The sequence below is a fragment of the Ooceraea biroi genome, chromosome 2 (genome assembly GCF_003672135.1).
Source record: "Ooceraea biroi isolate clonal line C1 chromosome 2, Obir_v5.4, whole genome shotgun sequence".
In the NCBI taxonomy this organism is placed as follows: Eukaryota; Metazoa; Arthropoda; class Insecta; order Hymenoptera; family Formicidae; genus Ooceraea; species Ooceraea biroi.
Window position 1 is genome coordinate 15,928,352 of NC_039507.1, and position 22,632 is coordinate 15,950,983.

General features: G+C 40.4%; 1 protein-coding gene across 2 annotated transcripts in view; it reads left to right on the top strand.

Moving 5' to 3' along the window:
- The window catches only part of LOC105280134 (plexin-A4), a 234,719-nt gene that overhangs the window by 61,159 nt on the left and 150,928 nt on the right, over window positions 1–22,632 (top strand). For both annotated transcript variants that reach the window (XM_011340393.3, XM_011340394.3), the window contains exon 2: window positions 10,362–11,680. In XM_011340393.3, coding sequence (XP_011338695.1) covers window positions 10,472–11,680 — 1,209 coding nt within the window. In that variant the 5' untranslated portion in view covers window positions 10,362–10,471. The remainder of the gene's footprint in view (window positions 1–10,361; window positions 11,681–22,632) is intronic.

The window sequence follows — 22,632 nt, forward strand, 5'->3', positions numbered from 1 at the left end:
GAGCTGATATCAAAGTGCCCGACGTATTTTACAAGTCTGGCTTATCAAGCCAAACTGGTTGTGTTGATGAAAAATCGCTTTCGCGAATTGAAGTCGGAAAGATCGACTCATTTACCACTGACGTCAGAATCATAGTTGGCACAGCTATTACCTTTAACTGCTCAGTTCTGTATTTGTTTTAATGTCGATTTGTCACGAGAGTTTGGATAGCATAATAAAACATGTTGGCAGTTTCTCGAAACTTGAAGCGTCGGCCCATTTATTTATCAAATACCTTTGTACCTTTTAATACAATTTCCAAGTATCGATCTTTTTAGTGTACTGACAGAGAGATGTATCTGTGTGTGTGTTTCCGTATATATTTGGGATGTGTGTTATCACATACCTTCAACATATTGCAACAACTAGTTTCACGAGTTTCGCTAGAATATAAATACAACTTTGTCAATCTAAAGGATCATATAGATATGCTCCTTTAAAATATTATATATGATAATTATAATAATTATATATAATATTGTAAATTTTCTTTATTTTTCAAATATTATTTTTCTTTAAATCTAAGTTATTTACAAATAATCTTTAATTCTGTGTCGTATTTTTAGTCTAAAATAAACAGGTTGTAGGTTGCTAAGTTATTTACAGCATAAAAGTAGGTGAATGTACTACAAACATATATCCGTCAAGAAACAACAACAGCTTTTCTAAAATAGATTTATTATATAATTTATTAATTATTAATATAAATATATAACTCAAAATTATTAAAAAGATCACTCAAATCTCTTTCCTGAGAAAAATTTTATTCATTGAATTGAATCATCTTGATCTCGAAGTGCATATGAGGCAATGCAACGAAGTGATGGGGAGAAGAGGAAAGGCTCCGTTTACCCTTCTCACCCTGTCCGCTCCCTTCCTAGGTGGTTTCGGTCAGGATAGTGAGTACACCCCTGGGTCGATCCTCCCGGTATAACCAACCCCAAAGAGCTTCGGCGACCCTCGGGGGGGCTTCGACGCATGCTATAATACTCGGGAAACTTAACAGGCATCCAGTTTACCGGCAGTCTTGTACAAGCAGCATCCCTCTTCGTTTTCATCCCCGATCTCCCCGTGATCCTCGACATATCCCCCTTCTTCTCCGATAGCCACCATACTCTGTCGTAGTGCCTCTTCTAACAGTCATCCACATGCGCCTTTCCCTTCCCCTCGAAGTGTAAGTTCTGTAAGTTGTGGCCCTCGTGTCGTCCGGCTCGCTCCCGTTTTCGAATTTCTGAGCGAAGTCTTCGCCCCATTCCGTGACATGGAAACAGCTGGCTGCGGTTTCGTTGAAATGCGGCCACTATACTGGGAGATGCGCATCAAAATGTGGCCTGAATACGAGAGTTGAATACTGGCAGCGTTGTGGACAGGATGCCTCGAAGCGAATAAAATATATACGAACATTTTGAAAATGATAGAAAAGGACTGACTTGAGAGGAATAATACTGGTTCATTATGGAATATCGATACTTGAATCATTTTGCACTGTCTCATAAATCTCTTAATAATTTACTTTGTAAATTATTAAATATTATGTACAACCTGCAAATGATGTAAATTATTCTTAGCGCGCAGAGGCATAGCCATAGCGACTACTTCGAGGAAAAGGTAAACTTTTCGTATGATTTATTTAATACACTATCGCGGATCTTTCTTTTCCCAGAGAAAACTTTTGTCCGTTCCTTTCACATATAAAAGCCTAGTAACTGGCCAACGTATCGAGCGAACAGACGCCGACATTTATTCGTCTCGTGAGATGTCGCCCGGTTCGTGCTCGAAGAGCAAACTTTGTCCCTTTTGCCCTGTGCTAGCGCATCTAAGCTAATGCAGTTTCCAACGGGACTACAAATTCTGCAATTTGGCAGCCATTCGTTCACGACGGCGCGCGGATCGTTATTGGTGACGCGCGGCTGTAAATAAGGTTTTGATGTTGGGCGAATATTAATATTGCGCCCGCGTGCGCCTCGGAACTGCGCTCGTTAGCCCTACGGATTATGAACTGCAATTACGTCGTCCGGGATGTGTGCAAGGTTGGTCCCGAATTCGCTGGGGACAGACTGTACAGGAGGACGTTTCGGCAGGGGCCGGCAACAGCTTCGACCGTTAATACATTTAGAGCCCGAAACGCACGAATGTTCCAGTGTAACTTTATGGGTTCTCGTGCAGTGTAGAGGGTGTTCCAAAGCTGTTTCTCCGTTAGCCGATTTTTCGACGAATTGGGATGGCTGTTCGCTAATGAAGGATTAATAGTGCGTCTCGTTTAGGAGGTATTAAACGACGGAATTATTCCGGCGTAATAAAGTCACTCCCAAGAAATTAAGTAATTATTTTGTTTTTTGATGAGCGATATGCAAATTTTAAAATTTGATTCGAGATTGTGTCAGGATCTGATGATATTAAACATACGATTGAAAATCGATCAACTGAATCTTTTTGGACCATCCTGTATTGTGTTCCTCGCGCATATATACGTTATAGTGTAACGATTGTTAGTGTAACACGACTTTCGATAGTAAGCGAGCATCGTTATCCCACTTTGACCTGCGATAGACGGTTTATAGACGCGTGATCATATAATACGCAACGAGCGGTCGCTCACACGCGCGCGCGCGGTCGTAATCGAAGTTTATAAACCCTCCCCGTTATTAATCGCACCCGATATTAATCCACACCAGCTCTCATATGCATCTATGCGTGCACAGCGCAGGCATCGCGGGCTAGACCTCTCGAGTCGCAAATCAACGATTTACCTCCACCCCCGCTATTCGAATCACGCATGCGGTACGCCGACCAGTTACTTTTTGCAGATTTTTATTTCTTACTCGTTTATATAATCGTTTTGTTCTATATATAAAATCTTTTTTTTCAATACGGAGATTTTTTAACATTATTACAGTACATAATTAGTAACGTATAACAATAATCGAAAATTAATTCTTTTAATCTGTTTATTATTGCGTACAACTTATATTTAATTTTTGAGATTTAATTTGTTAGGTTAAGATTTATGTCTAGTAACAATGTTACATAGTAGCATTAAATATTTACCATATAAATAAGTTATTCTTATCGCAAACGCACTTCTATGAAGAATACATCTCTTCTTTTCTATACGCATACATTCTCTCTCTTTCTCTTTCTTATATAGTCTCTCGGGCACGGGTTCGTCTGCTCATTAATTGTTACAGAATTATTAAAGATACACAGAGGGCACCCTTAGGTCGAGTCACGGCATTGCCACGAGGGACACATCGTGACGGAATTCATTCTCATGGTGCATCCTCATGCACAAGGTTCCTCGTTCCGTCCTTCCTTTCCTTCTGCTTCGTCTAGTTAGACGACACACGCGAGCCCTTCTCCTAGAACGTACCCGGTTCTATTTGTCTCTGTCACCAGTAAATGGCCTTTGGCGAGCAGTACGGCGAGTCTTCGAGGTATTCGTCCTCTCTCTGACTCCGCAGATTCTCAGTCTTTCTCTTTTTGTCTCTGTATACCTCTCTTTCCCTTCTCTCTGCGACTCTTTCGTATGTTCTGTCCTGTATCTTTCTCTCTTTACTCGGGCTTCGAGTCGGGACCGACAAAAATCGGTCCGGATGACGCCATCGGGACGACTCCCGCTTCCATTTCTCATTGGCTACATGGCACAGTCTCATTTACTCACGTTTCTCTATTCCTTTGTTGTTTGCTAAACAAGATCTTATCTCGTTAATTCTTAAACACTTTAATTTTTCAATTTTCTTTGTAATATCGTATGATCATCGACATGTAACACAAATTAAATTAAATTAAAATTCTCAATAGTTAGCAAAATATATTTTTATATAACTAATTACGTACAAAGTTTTTTAGATCATAGGATGTAATACATATTTAACTTTTACTATGTCATTATACATATAAGTAGAAGCTCCTAATTAATAAACTATGGAAAACTTCATAAAACTGTTTTATCTTTAATGAGACTATATGAAATAAATATTATCTTTCTTGTGGATACGTAAATCAATTTTTAATGCAGTAAACATGTAACGTAATAAAAGTTATCAACTTTACGAGAAATCACATACTCAGCATTGTTTCTTTAACGGACGATATCAAATGTGACAGTGTTCACTTAAGGGTTAAGCAGCTGATATTGGCGGCCTGCCAACCCGCGCGAATGTCGCGTGTTTTCCGGCATTGCGCCATTCAATATCGAGCCGCAGATATCAGTGGAAAACCCCATTCCATTGACCTAATATCTCGGCTTCCACTCTGAACTTTACTCGTTTCGTACAAGAAGCTTCAGTGAGTAATGGATTGACAACTGAATAAAATTCTTTATTTCCACTTGTCGTTTGCGATTCGATTCTTCAAATGTAGTTAATGAAGCAGAAACCATCTTGAAACATTAAATGCAGTTGTACCGTTCTACTCTATTATATCGGTTAACAGTTAAATATTCACTGTTTTATTAGCTTTTTAATTTAAACATTATGATACATTCAACATTTTAAAATTAAAGCTTTGTTCTATTAAATTTTAGAATTAAAACTTTTGCTCTGTTAAATTTTATAATTAAAGCTTTTGCTCTAGATATCGTTACACCGAGCGTCGATTTAACTGCATTAAATCGCACAGTGAAAAATTAATCCGTTGGCAGTTAGGATTTGAAACCTCTCGACACTTGGAGTAATTGCGCGATTTTTTTGTTTCTCGAAAATGCGTGATTAATACGCGTGCTCGGGTAAACTCGTTCGAGGAGATTGATGACTGCTACGAATGAAGAATAAGTTCATGGTGTCCCCGGTTAACTGAGTCTCTCATCTGACGCGGGCGTAACATGTAACGCCGCTTAATGCCACCGTGCAACAGAAGTCATTAGACGAGACCAATAAAAATCAGGTGGTTCTATCGCTACCGGGTGGCCTCTTACTTCTCATTAGCTCCGATGGATCCACGTTCGTTCTTCTATGTCTATATTTTTTTTTTACGTCCGACCTGATTTTCCCTATAAGCGATCATCTGATGCGTGATCGTTTCCACGGGCCGAGCGATATATCACCTCGTTACTTTATAGATCGTACCTCGTTAGCTGACGGAACGAATGATCTTACCTTTGTACAACACATGTCCATACAAATAGCTGCACGGAATTTATGCTCGTCGATATGTTAAGTCCAGGCGACATCGAGTTAAAATCAAACGCATGCATATTTGTTTATCTATTTCATTAATTAATTATTTATTGATTACTTAGCAACATTTTGAATTATCCAGTATTATTGGAGATTTATATAAAATATTTATTACAATGAATGTATATATTACACGTGCGTATCATCATTTATATTGTATTTTATATTGCTATTTTATCGAAATAAAATTATTTTAGAATTATCTTATTGGAAAGATTTATAACGCTAATATACTGAAACTGACATATATTAAACTTGATATTTAATTTTCTTTTTATATAGAAATATATTTTGCTGAAAATATATTTAATTTGTATTACACGCCGGTAATTATACGATATTATGTAGAAAATCGAAAAATGTGTGTGTTGTTCTTTTTATTAAATTATGTGATTCCGTAACGATGAACAAATAGTAACAAAAAATAGTTTTTATAATTGTGAGCCTGGGTCAATAAGTCAACAAGTATCGTGCATGTAATAGCATGCATATATGAATAGTAACAATGATATAACTACAGTGTAGAACATTTTGCTGCTTTCAGTAGCTTTCAAGGTAGACAAATTAAAAAGATATTTTCTCTCTACAATCCAAAGATATAAAATTGTAATATAATCTCGATGTAACATTAAGCATCCTCTTACACGTTTTGTTGTATCATTTTCGGCATAAACGTCGGAAAATCAACCGAGATAATAGTGGCTTTGTAAATCTTCGAAGGGGTTGAGAAGATAACGAGCCGGGATGTTTTCGTAGAATTCGCTTCTTCACGGAGTATATACTTCGCGAACACTTAGTTTCGGTTTAAGTTCACTGGAGAGAGAGAAAAGTTCATCGCTGTCGCCCCTGGCAACTTGACATGCCGGACTTCCCTTGGGAATCGGCCGTTTTTAAAAAGTCAACGAGTACCAACGACTTGCGATTGTTTAAACCCTCTAACGATTGTTGAACTCGTTAAGGATCCATTAGGGGCTTTGGACTCGGTAGACCGCGCAAATTTTCCGCCGCTCGGAGTCCCGAAGTCCCGCTCGTCTCTCGCTTCCTGCGCTTTAGCGGTGGCAAATTAATTCAAGTTTTCCCATCCCGGTCGGTTATAGCAAGTTTTTGCTAACGGCCATTCTCTCCCCGGAAAATTTCCCCGTAGACCATAATAGCTATGCCGCTATGTTTAAGAGCTTTTAGTTTGTTACTTTGGCGAGCACTAAATCACGGCTATTATCGGAAATAGCGTTTACTCGGTGGATCAGGATGTAGAACTAACAATCATGAGGAAATGTTGATGGATGGATGAGTGGAAACAGATGAGAGATTCATTTTGATTCCTAATGAGTCTCTGTTTCAAGAATCAATTGGAAATTCCAGAGATGTATCAAGATGGAAGTCAAATCAATAGAATTAATTATGGAAGATGACTGTTTTTATAGGATATTTATAACAGAGATACTAATAATACTGATAGCAATAATAGAAATAATAGTGATGTTAAGAACGTAAATTATGCTCGAAATACATCCGAAGTCGAAGTACTGGTTCAGTGCATAAGCATCCTTATCGTCTCCTTCTTCATTAGAAATACGAAGAAGCATTTAAACATCGTAAAAGGCTAAATTTGTTTTCGTTTTTATGCCGTGTATCTCGTTGAATTACGTCAGAAGTTTGTGTGGCACGTCGACCATTTACTTAATGAGGAATCAGGAGGACTTCGAGCCGGGGAGGCGGATGATTTAAAGGATCGTAGAAAGCGTTGCACCGTTTCTGCGTTTCGGCCTTTCTTCGGCCCATTCCTCATCCTCTTTTCCCTCGACGTCGTACCTATCGTCTTTTATGACTTTTATACACTTTTTTTCCCGAAGCACGTTCGTCGAGCGATCGCATTCGTTACGTGGTGTCTTCTTGAAAAGGCAGTTTGTCTCAAGCTACTTTTGTCAGCATGGACGACCTTACGTTCGGTGTGCTCTCTTTACGGCGGCCACGTGCAAGGACACGTTTGCATTAAAGTCGAATGCGTGCAGCACGTTGCTCGGCCAACTGCATCGCTACGCGCAATAGTTCGTGTCAGATTATCATACATTGAATAGCCGAGTATCTCGATAATAAATCTTTCTAAATGGGGATTGAATTGGTAGGTAATTCACATGTGCAGAATTTTAAGAATTGCGCTTTTATGCAGAATTTCTCGAAAGTACCTACCGAATGTTCTTTCAACATTAATATGATTTTAAAATATGGTTTTTAAAATCTCAGTATGTGTGTATAAACATGTCCATCATAAATACGATTCTGATTATTTTAATGTTGAAAATTATTTTCTTGATTTTCTTAGCAGGCAGAAAATATGATATTATATATAATTTGTTCGTTATTTACACTGTTTTTTTAGTACTTTACAATTACAACAATTTTTTTAGCTATGTATACGACGCTTGAGTTATTAGTATTAGTATACTTGATCGACTTCGAATGCAATGAGATGCATACCAATACCTTGACAAATTTTAAGCATCTCGGTAATCTTATCACATCTGATAGCTGTACGCTAATTAGTCCGTAGTTTCACGCATGTTTGACTTTCTCGACTAGCGTAGCTCGTCGTCAGAAACGAGAGGTGTCTCCGTCGTGTATCGCCTCGGCGAGATCGCGGTGCAAACTGCCGAGAGCAATTAAGACACTCGTTAATTATCGTTTTAACCTACATCAAGGTGCGTGTCGCTCCTCCTTAGCACAATGGGAATTCACGAAGAAAAGCTCGCGTTCCGTTCATCAGATACGACGAGTTGCCGGAATTTAGCGCGAACGAATGTTGGCGTGAGAGTCCGCGTATTCCAAACTGGATATGCACGCTGTCGATGCATATCGAAACACTCGTTGCTTCGCGATATTAAACATTAATTTAAAAAATTAGTCGCGCGATGTTACTATTCGCAGCAGTTTTATTTCTCAGCGCATTTTTTCATCATGAATTTCCCTTATCATCAAATTGCATGCTAGCGCTCAATTCGATACTTATCGGCGTGCGGTGTGTCACCTGATCTACTTTCTTTATGCCTACGATCGTTACTGTACTGCTTACTCACCGCGAATGGCTCATACGATCGCGCGAACTTTATCTTTTTCTTTCCATGGAACAAGTACCTTTATGCGATACCAGGTTCTCCGATTCGTCATTTAATGAATGACGCGTACCGTTGGTTCAAGATTTACGGGATATATTGCGGAACTATGCCGTTATAACAATTGTTCTTTCGGAGCACTTTATGGTCGAAAAACTCACGGTACCATTAAAATAAATATAAAATAAGTGGAACATTTTTTTCGTATTTTACGAATCAGATTTGTTCAAGAAATGGAGAAAATCATTCTTGTAATGATAAATTATAAATTCGTTTTTAAATCATTTGAATTGAAATTGATTAAAAATCATTCGATTTCCCGATTTTCGTCGGATATTTTAAAATATCTGATATTTTAAATATCTGACTAAAGATAAGTTTCAAATTTCATCGAACATTTGTATTTGTACCGAGAATTTGATATCGACTCTCTGTTAAATTATAACGTAAAGGATGATCTCGTCAGTTTTGAATTATTCATAAAAAGGAAAAAGGATTTTTATTTATTAAAATAAAACATCTAAAATTGTACCTTTATTTGAATTATAGAATCGTAAAATAGAACTACTGATAATTTTACGAAAAATTTGACCGATTTAATATGATCATGTTGACTATTTGATGCCTTGTATTAAATCAAATAGATTTAAAAGTTTCAATGATTGCTTCGAATAATTCTAAAAGATCGTGTAAAGTATCGCGAGATTTTCGCACGCAGATGTTTCTAATCTTCTCGGGGGCAGAACGCCTATAAAAACCGAGATTGACATCGAGTGAAATTGGTGAGGGGGTAATCCGGGAGAGGGGAAATGGGTCTTCGGGAAATAAGAAAACTTTTGTTCCCGATCGGCCGTTACCCTCCATGTCGCGATAAGAGATGAGAGAGAAAGAGGGACGATCGTCTCTTTTTTCCCTCTGCTCGCCCGTTCACCACCCTTCGCTTTTCCCAACGTGCTCCACTCGCCGGTTGCACGAAGTCGGCCGTTTCATTTTCTTAAGAGGGGGCTGAGATGCGTCGGGGGCACGTTTCAAAGGCAGCTGGTTTTTCCTCGCTCGATAAATCCTACATTCTCTTCCCCTGGCCATGCTGCTGCCATGGCCTCGTTACTTTCGTCCTACTACATTTCGTTCGCTGGATCCTATAAGTACGTGAACTTTCGAGCGATCGGCAAGGAACATTCATCGCACTGAAATGCTTACATTCCATTAACGAGACGTCATTTAAACGTCTATGCCTTTGACGTTACGGCGCTCGTACATTCGCTGAGTCGAGGAAATTCAATCATTACATTTGCATTTTATTTATTTTTTGCTCTCCGAATAAGGATGCTTCGAATATTTGTAACAGAATTTTTAGAGGCGTGGTTTGCAATATTGCACGTTATTATTATCTTCGTTGTTATTACGTTCGATTCCTATCGCAGGTTGTTGGTGATAATTGTTCCGTATCGTTGCACTAATTGCACCTTTCCCTTCGGTCGAAAGTAGATTACATCGCGTGCAAGAGGCGCTCTTACCTTGAGTCTGAACGGATAATCGTTACAATTATGCACGGTGAATGCTGTCTCATGCGTGTAATGTCTCGTTCCTTGGTACGGATAATAGTTGTATTATACAGACGAACATCTGTCATGCGGAAAGATGGATCCACAAAAGAAATTTCCAACTTCCAGCGGCAATAGCTGTTTGCAAGATCGTATATCGAATAGAAACGGATCACGGAAATTATTTTTTAAGTTCCACAAACTTAATGAGTTTTATCGTAATAAAAAGGAGAGAGATTTGTTACAATCACATACATATTCTTCTTTAGTTAGTTTAATATTTGAAACCATAAGTTTAGGACTTTTCATGTAAATATTTTACAAGTGTGCAACTTTCAAGTCTCTTACACGACTTGAAGTAACTTAATCGTAACGCGTATGAGGATTACCTATTTTCTTACTCCATCTTTTCAAAATTTATTATGTGTACTCGTTTAATTTTCCAAATCCGACATCTAACAATAATCGCGACTCTGGTTGCTCTTTTGCAGGCCTGGGCGAGGCTCAAGGAAGAGGTCGCTCCCGCCAGGATCGCCGGGCAGCGCGGAGGAAGAAGAGGAAGCACTCGCGACGGAGTCTGTAGCGTGGAAGTAGAGTAGACATGTTGTCAGTCTTCCCGGCAGCGACGACGGGGACGATGAGGATGGCGCGGTCACTGGTATCACGGCCATACCGACGACGTTGGTGTCGCCAGTCCTTGCCACTGTTCTTGATGCTGACGCTGATGCTGTCACTGTCGTCGTGGTTGCCGACGGCGCGCACTTTGCCAGCCGATATAGTGCGAAAGTTCCACGATCCGGAAGTGGAGCGCATGAACCATCTGGTGGTGGACAAAAACACCGGTCGGGTATTCATAGGCGCGGTTAATCGGCTTTATATGTTGACGCCGGATTTGGCGATCTTCCAAAAGGAGGTCACCGGACCGAAGGGCGACTCCACGGCGTGCTCGATGCTGGACTGCCCGCGTGAGGCGCAAAAACGGCCGGTCGATAACGTGAACAAGGCCCTGGTGATCGACTACACCACTTCGCGGCTCATTTCCTGCGGCAGCCTGTTCCAGGGGATGTGCACGGTGCGCGATCTGAACAACATAACGAACGTGGTACAGGAAGTGAAGGAGGCGGTGGTGGCGAACAATGCTACCGCGTCGACCGTCGCGTTTATCGCACCTGGTCCACCGAACCCGCCCGTCTCTCAGGTCATGTATGTCGGCGTGACCTTCACTGGCAATTCACCCTATCGTTCGGAGGTGCCGGCAGTGAGCTCACGTTCCCTTGACAAGGACAAGATGCTGAACATCGCCGAGGCAGCGGTTACCACCGGCACGCGGATGTACGTAAACTCATTGTCGCGCGAACGTTATCCCATCAACTACATCTACGGCTTCAGCAGCAAGGGTTTCAGCTACTTCCTCACCACGCAGATGAAGAACACGGAGACGCCGATTTACCTGTCGAAGTTGGTGCGCGTTTGTCAGGACGACGAGCATTATTACTCGTACACGGAGATACCGATCAACTGCACCAGCGACGAGCGCGTCTACAACTTGGTACAAGCCGCCTACGTCGGCAAGGCCGGCTCGGTACTCGCCGGTGATCTCGGCATCACCGCCCAGGACGACGTGTTGTTCGCCGTGTTCGCCGAGAGCGACGGGCCCAACAGCGACGTGCCGCGACCGTTCTCAGCTTTGTGCGTCTACTCGCTCAAGGCCATTCGCCGCAAGTTCATGAGCAACATCCAGCGGTGCTTCAGCGGCGAGGGACAGCGGGGCCTGGAGTTCATCTCGCCGAGCCACAAGTGCATATCAACGGTGAGTCATTTTCAACGTCCTAATTTAGCTGTTGCCGCTTCTCCGACATGTATGCATAATCATATCAGGAGGCGTCATCGTCGAGGTGACACCCTTGCTCGTTATCTAGGGAAAAATGAGGAACACTACACCGATGTGCGAACAGCGCGGAATTCAACGAACGCGAAACATTCCGAGATTTATGCATAGATAGGCTGAATCACGCGGCTTACGTGTCTACCTTTCCTAGGCGCGAAGGTGTTTCTCGTTTGTGCCTTTTTTGCGTGCCATATTTTCCATTTAAAATACTGAAAATTGTGAAAAATTTGTGTAAAATGATAAAATAATAGCAGATAAGTCGTATCAGTTTTCGATTTTAACGTCAACAATTATTAATGGACTGGAAACTTGATGATAAACTTTTCGCGATTTATGATCACATTAGAGACATATATAATACTCGATAATGGTAACATTTTATATTGAGTATCTTTGAAACTTGCTAAAAGAATGTTTAAATGAAGATTTAGATTAGAAGTATCTAATTTATTGAGCATAATTCGCGCGCATTACAATGTAAATGGCGAAACTTTCCTCGCGAGAAATCTTAACTATGGTATAACGAATTGATTTATCTTATATCAAGAGAAGTTTACGGCTGTAAGCATGTCGTTATTCGCCATCTCGCTGAAACCCCTCGTTACTTGGTCCGTTCTCCACGATGCTCGCGGTGGATTGATAGCTCGTTTAAATGAATTGATATCTCGCAGCGAGAGGCTGTTACCAACAATAACTCGCGGAAGCTACTTCGCGCGGTACCACGGTGCTCGATAGCTGGGCACCAAGAGGGTATCAGTGCCATCGCTAGCCGGAATTATTATAACCACACGGCGTGAGGCACACGGTGGTGCTTTCCGTTGCCGAGCAGCTGAACGGTCGTCAGATGGGAAGACCACTTCCCGCTGCAAGAAGAACGCGATTCGTCCTCCTCGATTATTACGGCGCGAATCAATCGGCCGCGTCCCGCGGCTCGGACTTCTTTCTCTTTCTCTCTCGTTTGCATTTACGTAACAGGTGGCGTCGAAAAGCCCACAGGAGGCAGGACGCAGGAGGACTTCGTACAATGCGCCATATGCTCCTTTCACACGCGCTCGCGTCATCTTTGCATGCGAACGCTCGGACTCGCGCGCGAGAACAATCTTTCTTCGCTGCATCCGCCTGCGTGGCCGATGCGTTCTCTTCCTGAGAAATTGCGGAACGTATTATTGATTTACGACTTAATCCCCTCGATAATGGGTATTCGGCTTCAGAGAGCGTGACTGATTCAACTTAACAAATGCCGATGCTCGAAAAGAATGGCAACTCCCACGAAAACAGTGAAATCATGTATGAGAGATGAAAGCTTTCCTCCTTTTTTAATTTTCGACACGAACAAATGTAGGTAATTGTTTATTAATTTTGCACCAAGCGCTTTTGTGGGAATATTATATTTATTCGCCGTGTATGATTTGCTAAATTTCACGTTTAATATTGCATTTAAACCGATTAATTCGGGAACGTGCATCAGGGTATACTTTTATTTACCTAATTGCATTATTAGCGTTATAGGTTGCGATTAAAATTCACGTATAATTCGCAGCGATTGCAAATAAAGTGTGCATATTTAACCGCAATAATACTGCGAACATTGGGACGCGAATTAATTGCTCGTCAAGAACGTTGTGAGCCAGTTCGATTATCAATTTACGATGTTGTTATTGTTTTCCGGGAAAGCGACCGAATTTTTATGCGTCTTTATGACCGCTCGAGATCTCACCTGGCGCAATTAAAGAGCTCCTAACGAAATAGAAGTTGAACGAAACCTTTCTCCGCGTGCATTGTCGACCGGCGCGGTTCCGAATTCCGTTTATTTATTAGCGCATCGGGTCGCTCGCCTTTTATTGCGGAGCGATTTTATTGCGAGCAACCAGGGGCAATCGCATTCCACGACTTTTTCCGCGCGTCACGGACAGAAACGCGACGAAAATGCGGCTCTTCCGCGTGCGCCATTCCTGCCCGCAACCACCGAGGCTATATCCTCGCGATCGATCGGCGTCGATCGTTCACCAGCGGTTAACCAAAAACTCATAGAGAGCATCGATGAGTCTTTGTTTTACCGACCGCTTTTCCTGGTGCGCAGCACGCACACGAGTCGCTATCGCTTTTAAATCGATATCCAAATAGATCTTCTGCATTTGAAGGTGGATCTTCATGAAAACTTGATTGAGTCAATGTTGTCGAAACACGCGTCGCGACTCCCTTGACAATCTGTTCTTGGAAATTCCGAATTGTTTGTAATATAGAAACAGGTATAACGCACACTTTTGTTGGGGAAAAGTTAACTCCAAATTGGCTGAGGAATTTGTGTATAAAGTACCGGAATCGCTGTGTGCATCCTTCCGGCGGACGGACTTGGGGAATTGATTCCGCACGGATACACGCGACCTCCAGTGAATTCCGCGATTCATGCTCGTCTCAATAAACGATTACGAGGAACGTTTCTCCCTGTGTAACCGTATTGCGAAGTCATCGTTCAAAAGGGAGCGAAATGGATTCGGTATCAAATTAGGCGGACACAGTCGCTATACAGCTTTGCTGAAATAATTCCATCGTAATGACAGATATGTGCTTGAAAGAAATTATGCGATATGTTATATTGATACATTTATATCAATATAATTTTTTATTATTTGTTAATAATTCCTTTTTACATGTCACATAATTCACGTCAATGTGTCCCATCAGTTTTATTCATTTTGTCGACGGCCCGGAAGTTCCTCGACAAACAGAATTGCGCGTTTGTATATCGTCCTCTTCCGCATCCAGGGGGTATCCTTTAGAGTTTTCGCAAATTGACTTTGCTCGTCTCGCGAGAAAGTAGTATCAGTGAATTGAGCAATTTATCGTTATTTGTACACTCCCGGTGCTCGATCTCAGTTTACCACGAAGTCTTACGACGATTTTCTGATTTGCGTCGACTTATATAATGGTAGAATAATAGGAAAAAAGTATAACAAACTTTTATAGAAATTTATAACATTTCCGTGTAAGCAAAGCAGACTTGATGAAAGACTTTAATGGAATTGATCAGTATAGATGCGTTAACAAGGCATCAAGAAAAATGTGTCCGATCTAATGCATTTGTCTCAATTTGTTGACTTATTTTAGCAAATTTGGGACAATTATTTACAGAGGAAACCATTCATCTTCCATACCAGCGTGACCATTTATCTTCGATATCGGGTAAACGGTATGAGACTTTTTCCGCGCCAAGAGAAGAAAAGCGTCAAAGGTTTCTAAACGGCGCTTATAACGAAGCTTGGCCGAGATTATCGTTGCGTGGGATGCATCGGCACGGATTTCTTAAAACTTTATCGGAACGGTACTTAGAACTGTTTCAAGTGCTCGCTTAAAGATGCGGAACCGCTCGCGGAGCTTGGCGAAATGATATTCACGACGCGGCGCGAGATTTATTCAAATTTTCCGTGCCTCGCCTCTCTTTCTCTCTTCCTTTGCTCTCTTTAAACTTTTCCTTCACCGTGAGAACGTATGCCGGAACACAAAGGATTTCTTTACGTAGGAAGGCGAGAAAAAGGCGCGCAACCTGGGTTGAGAGTCAGTCGCCGGACGGAGATAAGCGGCCGACCATAAAGGAGATAAAGATTGTTTGTTTGGTCTAGCCGACGACTAGCTGCCGTGGAACAACGCGTTCACTTTTTATTCTTTATTCCCTCTTTTGCCTCCTCGTTTTGCCCCTGTCGGCTCTCGAACCTCCTTTTCCTTCTCCATCTTCTTGTTCCTCTTCCGGTGCCTTTTACTCGGACGCACGACCGCAAGATTCCGGTGGAACGGAAACGACAAGTTCGCCGGATGCGCGTGTGTTCATTTAGTTGATTGAAGATCGTGTTTAGTCTTCGGGGATGCTATAATTAGACAGCTGAGAAGGCAACATGATGCATGACAACAAAGTTGAACCATTAATTCTTTCTTAACAAGCTGTACTCTTATCAATGTCTTTTTATTTTTCATAGTTTATAGCTGCAATTTTCTGTAAAGATGTACTAAAAACTTTATAAATTAGTGTAAAATGTGGTTTTAGGTATTATTCATTTATACGTACTTTATAAATTAACTTAAAACTTTATAAATTAGTGTAAAATGTATTTTTAGGTATTATTCATTTATACGTAATAATTTATTATTTTAATTCTACAAAGAAATGACCTTTCGAGAGAAGGAGAGAGAAAGCATTGAAAAGCATTCGCATTTTAACGAGTGCTGTCGCGCATCCGCTTTACATCGAAGTAGATTAATCGTAACCTTCGCATTTGACATGCATGGAAACTGCCAATGACAATAGCTACATTTAATCTAGAAAAGTGAAACGCGGTCGAGAGAGGAAAGAGAGCGGATAAAGAAGGGAGGAGGGGGGGGATGCATGAAAGGGAGTTGGTTCCTCTTCCAAATTTTGTTGTGTGTGCACAACGTGTACGAACGCGACATATTCACGTCCGTGAATGTACCGTAGCTATGTGGATTCAATTTTTGCGTCACAAAAGAATCGCGGCAAAGGGATCGACACGGGGGTAGGACGAGGTAGGGAAAGCGTTCGAGGAAAACCCATTCGCGCAAATTGGATGGCCTCCTCTCGCCTCAACCATTGGAGTGAGCCTCGCAATTAAAAACTTTTGCACGGCAAAAAAATCTAGCGACTCGTAGGTGGTGTAAATGTGGTGCAGTTTCGCAGAATATTTTTTCTCTCCGTCCGGAAAACGCAACGGCTGTATATGAAAAAAATCATCCACGTTCGATTGTTATAAAAGATAAAAGTTCAATCGACTCGCGTCAAAAACGGAAGATGCGTAAATAGACCGAAGAGTAATCAAATATCAAAGATACGCAAATTTATTCGCACACAAGCAATTTTAATAATAATTTTTAAATTAACAATTATTATTAAAATAATTAAATATTCTTATGTCAACTATACGTGTATGTGTTTATGTTTTCTGCATATTACATATATTCTTTGATTTATATGTCATATATATATATATATATATATATATATATATTTTACGTATATGCATGATATACGTGCGTGTGTGCTATCTATAGAACCTTGTAATTTGCATAGATTTGGTTACGTAGCAAGTCCAGTGGACAAAAGTAATTATCTGATATTAACATTGTAGTTCTGCTGTTCATTAGAGGAAACATTTAAAGTGACATATGTCAAGTTGTTTCGCGGCGATGGAATAAAATTCTCTCTGGATGAATTTTCAGCAGAGATTGAAACCGGTAAAATTTTAGCCAGTTCAGATTTCCATGCTGCGGACGAAAATAATCTCCATGTTTATTCGCGACAATGGAAACGGCATGAGTGGCATAAAATACATTTTTGCATCAATGCAACTTATCAATTATTACGCTTATAATTGCTAATTTCTCTACGCAGATCTCTTTTAAGGATTGAAATAAAATATAAGATCAGTTTTTCAGTTTTCTAATATTTTATTTAATTCCAATTGAATGCTTTACTTTTTAATACTCGTATTGCATATTCATACTATATTATTTGTTATTTTTCATTTAAATTTTGCAAAATATTTGAGAAATATAAGCAGCAGGAAAATACAACTTTCTGTTGAAAATATTTTATTTCTGTGACCGCATTTGTATAATCTTTTTTATGATTTTACATCGGCTTACAGTAAATATAAAATGATATAGGAGATATAACATGGTTCAATTGCGAACTCTGCTAAAACCGGATGCGCTCAATAACATGAATATCTGCATAGCACATGATACGATAGTGTAGGCTACTATTTTATTGATTTATTCTGGGATATCAGTAGTAGTATGTACATCATAGTATCTCTGATTTATCCTATATAGAATATTCTATATATAGGATATATATATATTAGAAAGCAAAGAACAAGTTGTTCGAAGATCTGACATATCGCTTTACTATCATTGTGTAGGCTTCTTGAGACGATCTGTATACACTCAGAGAAGCCAACATCAACGGCTTCGAAGTGAATCGATCGAATCTAATCGTCGCGATTGAAGCCCCACGGTTGAAGCCGCGTTGAAATCCGATATTCCTGTTTTTCCGCTCATAATTTCTGCCCGATAAAATCATCAATATTATCACGCTTCGCACGACAATTGACAGCAAAATCGCCGATTGAATCCCCTGCAAAATGTAAAACGCAATTTCTCCCAGCTAGCTGAAAACTCCGTACGTTGGTGTTTCTATTTTATCCATCTATTTCCCGGTACGATCCTTCTTCTCGCTGTGCTTCTTTCTCTGTTTCTTTCCCGTTGGAGCACAATCTCACTTTCGCGCCTAGAAACAGTTACAAGCAACGTTGCGGGATACCGTATACCGGACTTACTGGGGCGTGGAATAGTAATTGCTAGAATAACGACGGCGACGACGATGCCGTCGTAATCGTTCCGATGCACAAACCGCTCCGATAACTATCTCTCACGACTGTAAGAGATTGAAGAAATATACTGGAATAACTGAAACACGAGAATCGTGGGACTTTAGACGACTAATATCGTGCATTTAAAGATTACGATCGAACTTGCGTAGTTTCTCAGGGAAAATTTCTCGAAACAATAGTATATCTTTCTGTAAATATTTAAAAGCTTCAAGGTATTCAGGTATGCATGCATTTTCTACAATGCATGCATGTTAAGTAAACGCATTTAAATTATCGAATTTGAGATGTTCTTATTTTATTATTCATGATTTCACTTTGATTATTCTCGGATTTTCATCTGTGTAAAAGCAACTTCTCCATTGAATTTTTAATAAAAGGACTCATCTTTTTATTTTTATTGTTCAAAATATGTTTAAAATAATTTTCTCATTAATGAAAAGCTTTTCTACTATATAAGCGTAAATTGTAATTATGCGAATAAAGATTTAATCGCACATCATATATCGATATTCGATGCAGACTCGTGACATGAGGACGTTCACCCGCCGGTATTAAATTTATTAATCGATCTGAGCCGTTGATTCTATTTTAAAAGTTGATTCTATTTTAGTCAGTGGCTAGCGCGTGTAACGCATTTAATTTTGCAGTAACGTCTGGCTCAGAAAGATTGAGTTGATGCCTGTAGACTTATGAATAGTCATAGGAAGTTGGCGCTTTTCCCTCTCTCGTAGGTATATGTACTCGTACATTTCCTGTACGAACTTTAAAAAATTTAAACACACGGCAGAGGCCGAAAACAGAAGCGATATTGAACGATATATCAACGTGGATTTGGTATTCTTAATAAAAATAACAGTTTTCTCGTTTTTTATTAAAATCTTTTATTGATTTTATCATGCATATTAAAATATGCATACATTGTAATATAGTCTTTACGTATCTCTTTCGGAGGGATTTTTAACTTTTATAAACATTACATTATTCGCTATTATATTCAAATTCTCAGTTTTTCTTTTCATCGTATAACACGTATCTCGCTGAAATAAACTTTTTCTCACATTTCAAGTATCGCTTTTAAGTTTTAAATTTTTAAGTTACATTCAAGATATCGCTTTTAACAAACACACACACCGCACTGCTGTCTAAGATTTTTTTACCCACGAATGCACGCGGACGCGATAACGGAGCGAAACGATAAGCCATTAATCGCGGAAGCGTATCTGACCGCCGCGCCGTCGTCATCGGTTTTATTACGGTTACGGGTGAATGAACGCGGCTCGATTAAAAATTTCGTGAACCGGGTCGATCTCCCCGGAAACACCTGGCGGAAGCTTTTTGTGGAATCGCCGATCTGCGCGAGCACGTATTGACGGCTCGGTTCGTCATATCCGGCACGTATTAGAGCCTGCAATAAGAAACATTTTCTCTCTTTCTGCCTCCCGGGCGGTTTCTGCTCAAGCGGCTCGAGCAAAACGACAGAATCGGGTCGGGGCTCGGGGAACACGTCGCGCTCCGATAGAGTGCACATTATGCAAGTGCATCGCAGCACCGCCGTTGCATTTGCGTCGCGTTTTTAAAACGCGCGAGTACTCGCCTTCGCGGTCGGCTCGTTATTTTACGGTCGTTGCGTTCCGCTCGCTCGCGTTAGCTTATTGTTTCGGCGAGAAGAGGAAAAAGACTGAGTCCTGCTACGGCTCGAGGTTGTATCCCGCCGGGGAGTAATGCATAGTAATGCGTGAGCATGTTAACAAATAAAGTGCCGCGAACTAAATAAACTTAAGGCTGCACAGAGTGCACATTTTTAGAGAGAAAAGAATATAAAAGAAAATTGGGGAAACTCCGCAGTTTTCTAGTTTCTATATTAATTTGCTGATTGCACGCGACACAATTAAGATTTAGATGGATACTTGCTGCAAAAATAGCTAGAAAATATTCTCTGACAGAACACGTGCATTAATACGTTATATGTATGCAGTGGAAAATTTATGTAAATAAATGTAATATCTAAAAACATAGCTTCTGTCGCTACGTATTTAAATCTAGATTGCTAGAGTAATTTCTTCAGATAGACAGAAGACTTTAAAATATTATAATAGTTTAGATAAGAGGATAAGGTGGCGATAAGATTAGAAGAAGGAAAGAAAAATGGAGGAAACAGCGGAACAGCTGCGGTTCTCAGGAACTTTTTGTCCATTTCAATGAAAGAGCACTTTCCGCCGCGAAGTTCTTAATGCGTTTTTGATGCATGCACACATGTTGGGCGAATCGATGATTAACTCCTCAGTTTATTGCGATCCGTGAGCAGATGTTACCGATGTTACGACATCACGCAAAGTATTAATACTTTCATCTAGATGAAAGTCTCGGTAGCAATGCTTTCTGCTTGACATTTGTAAAATACAAATTATTTTATATATTACTATTGCGGTGCTCTCTGCAAGCGGATGCAAGCCGTTCTTGAAGAAATTCTTTTAGAATTTTCCAAAATTATTTTTCTGACCAAAAATATTTTAATGCCCATTAAAAAAATCCGCTGGATTTTCGCTGTATTTCATACGCCGTTTGATCGGTCGTCGTAATTCGCCTTATCGCGTAATGTTACGATGGCGCGACGTGACTTGGACGTTTAGTTTGCGGGTATCCGATTACAATCCCGCACATAGCAGCGTTATTTGCGAGATTCTCATCATTCCAAAGCACACTCCGTCTTTGTGCGTCCGCATAATCGGCGAAGCTGAGGGATAAAGAGAGCGTGCACACGTGCACGGTCGGCGGGAAGAATGAAATTGTTACGGCGAGATACGCGAAAGACCGGAAAACGCGAAACGGTAATGACGAACGCATAACGATGCCGCGGCGTGTGCAAACAAAAAGGCAGCTATACTTAAAGGGAGAGAGAGGCTTCCGACAGGAAGACAGGTAGACAGAGAGAAAAAGTGAAAGGGTTGAAGGCGAGCCAAAGGCATTTCATACGGCTGTGCGCGACGTAAAGTCAAAGAAACAGGGGAAAAGAGTAATCTATGTGGGGACGTGCGTATATGGGAGAGCGGGGGTGAAATCTCGGAGTTGCATCGTGCTTACTCCAAAAGTTTCGCGCCGTCTGATTCGCGTAACGAGAGTTCTGAAAAGCAGCGTGGCGTTTTTTTCATCAGGAAAGAAGGTTAATGAGAGTCGTTTTCCGCGAGACCGCAAGAAATGTTTTTGCGAAATCAGAAAGGAGAACAGAGGACGCCGTGTCAAAGGAGTCTATTGTACTTCATCGTCTCGTTAACCTTCTGACCTGTGTGATGTTCTATCGGTCGTTCTGTCACGGTTCGACAAATCGAGATGGAAAGTACGAAAAAATTGAACGGCATTTAAGTGACAATCTGACATTACCCCCGTCTGATCATCTCTCATTTTAATATTTCACCCTGTTTGGCAAAAAATGGCAAGTAACGCGACCTACTTTTGTATCTTGTAAAAGATTACAATGTCCTACTTTTAGTGTTAAATCTGGTCGCGGTCTTTCGCAGTCCATAACGAAGCAATTGAGATGCGCCCTTGGAACGCTTTTATTACACGGCTGAATGAAATTGTCTCGCTGACACAATGGGATCGCCCCAATAGCAGATTATTACAGGACGATTATGGCTTCGTCCGCAGACGTGATACGCCATTCTGAGTCGTACGTGATATTGGCGCAGCCATAAAATCCTCTTTCTTGCAGACCTTTTCTATCGTGTTCCGAAGTGTGTGTTCTGGTTTTTGATTGCGTTGGTATAATTAAAAATTTTATTCATTAAATTTGCAACGTTTGAGCGTTCTATGTCGGATCGTGTTTAAAACATATATATTTCTAACGAAAAGAGCTCGTTTTAGCTTTTCTTTTCTCCGGCAGCTGCATTGATCGAATATTTATATTATCATGTTATCATTTTAAGTTGTTTGCAGCAGCCAGATCGACAGACTTTTACTGTTTCAAGAACTTTAGTTGCCTATAAGTTACGCCCAACGATTCGCTTCGAAACAACACATAAACGAGCCGCCGACAGACAAATTACGAAATCTCATTTCCGTGAGATAAGATTTCCATCGATGCTATTGTTTTATCAAGAAAGTAATCAAGTAACAAATATTAATTCCAGTCAAAAGAGATAAATGATAACTATGATTGTTTAACAGACTGTTAATGGTTACTCGAGTATATAATATTATTACGAAAGTATGAAACTTGAGTTATTTATATCTTCCTTTATTCTCTATATATTCTATTCATATTCTATTTTCTCTTTGCATTATTACGCATCGACGTACTTTTGCATTTGATCAATGCATTTGATAAGGAAGTTTGAAGTTTTATTGATCTCTCTCGTTAGCACGCTATTTCTTCTAAACATCTTAGATTGATCACATCGCCGAAAGAAAATGTGCCTCGTGTACTAAGGTGCGAGACAAACATTCGTTACAAAGATTATTTCGCGTCGACCGAGT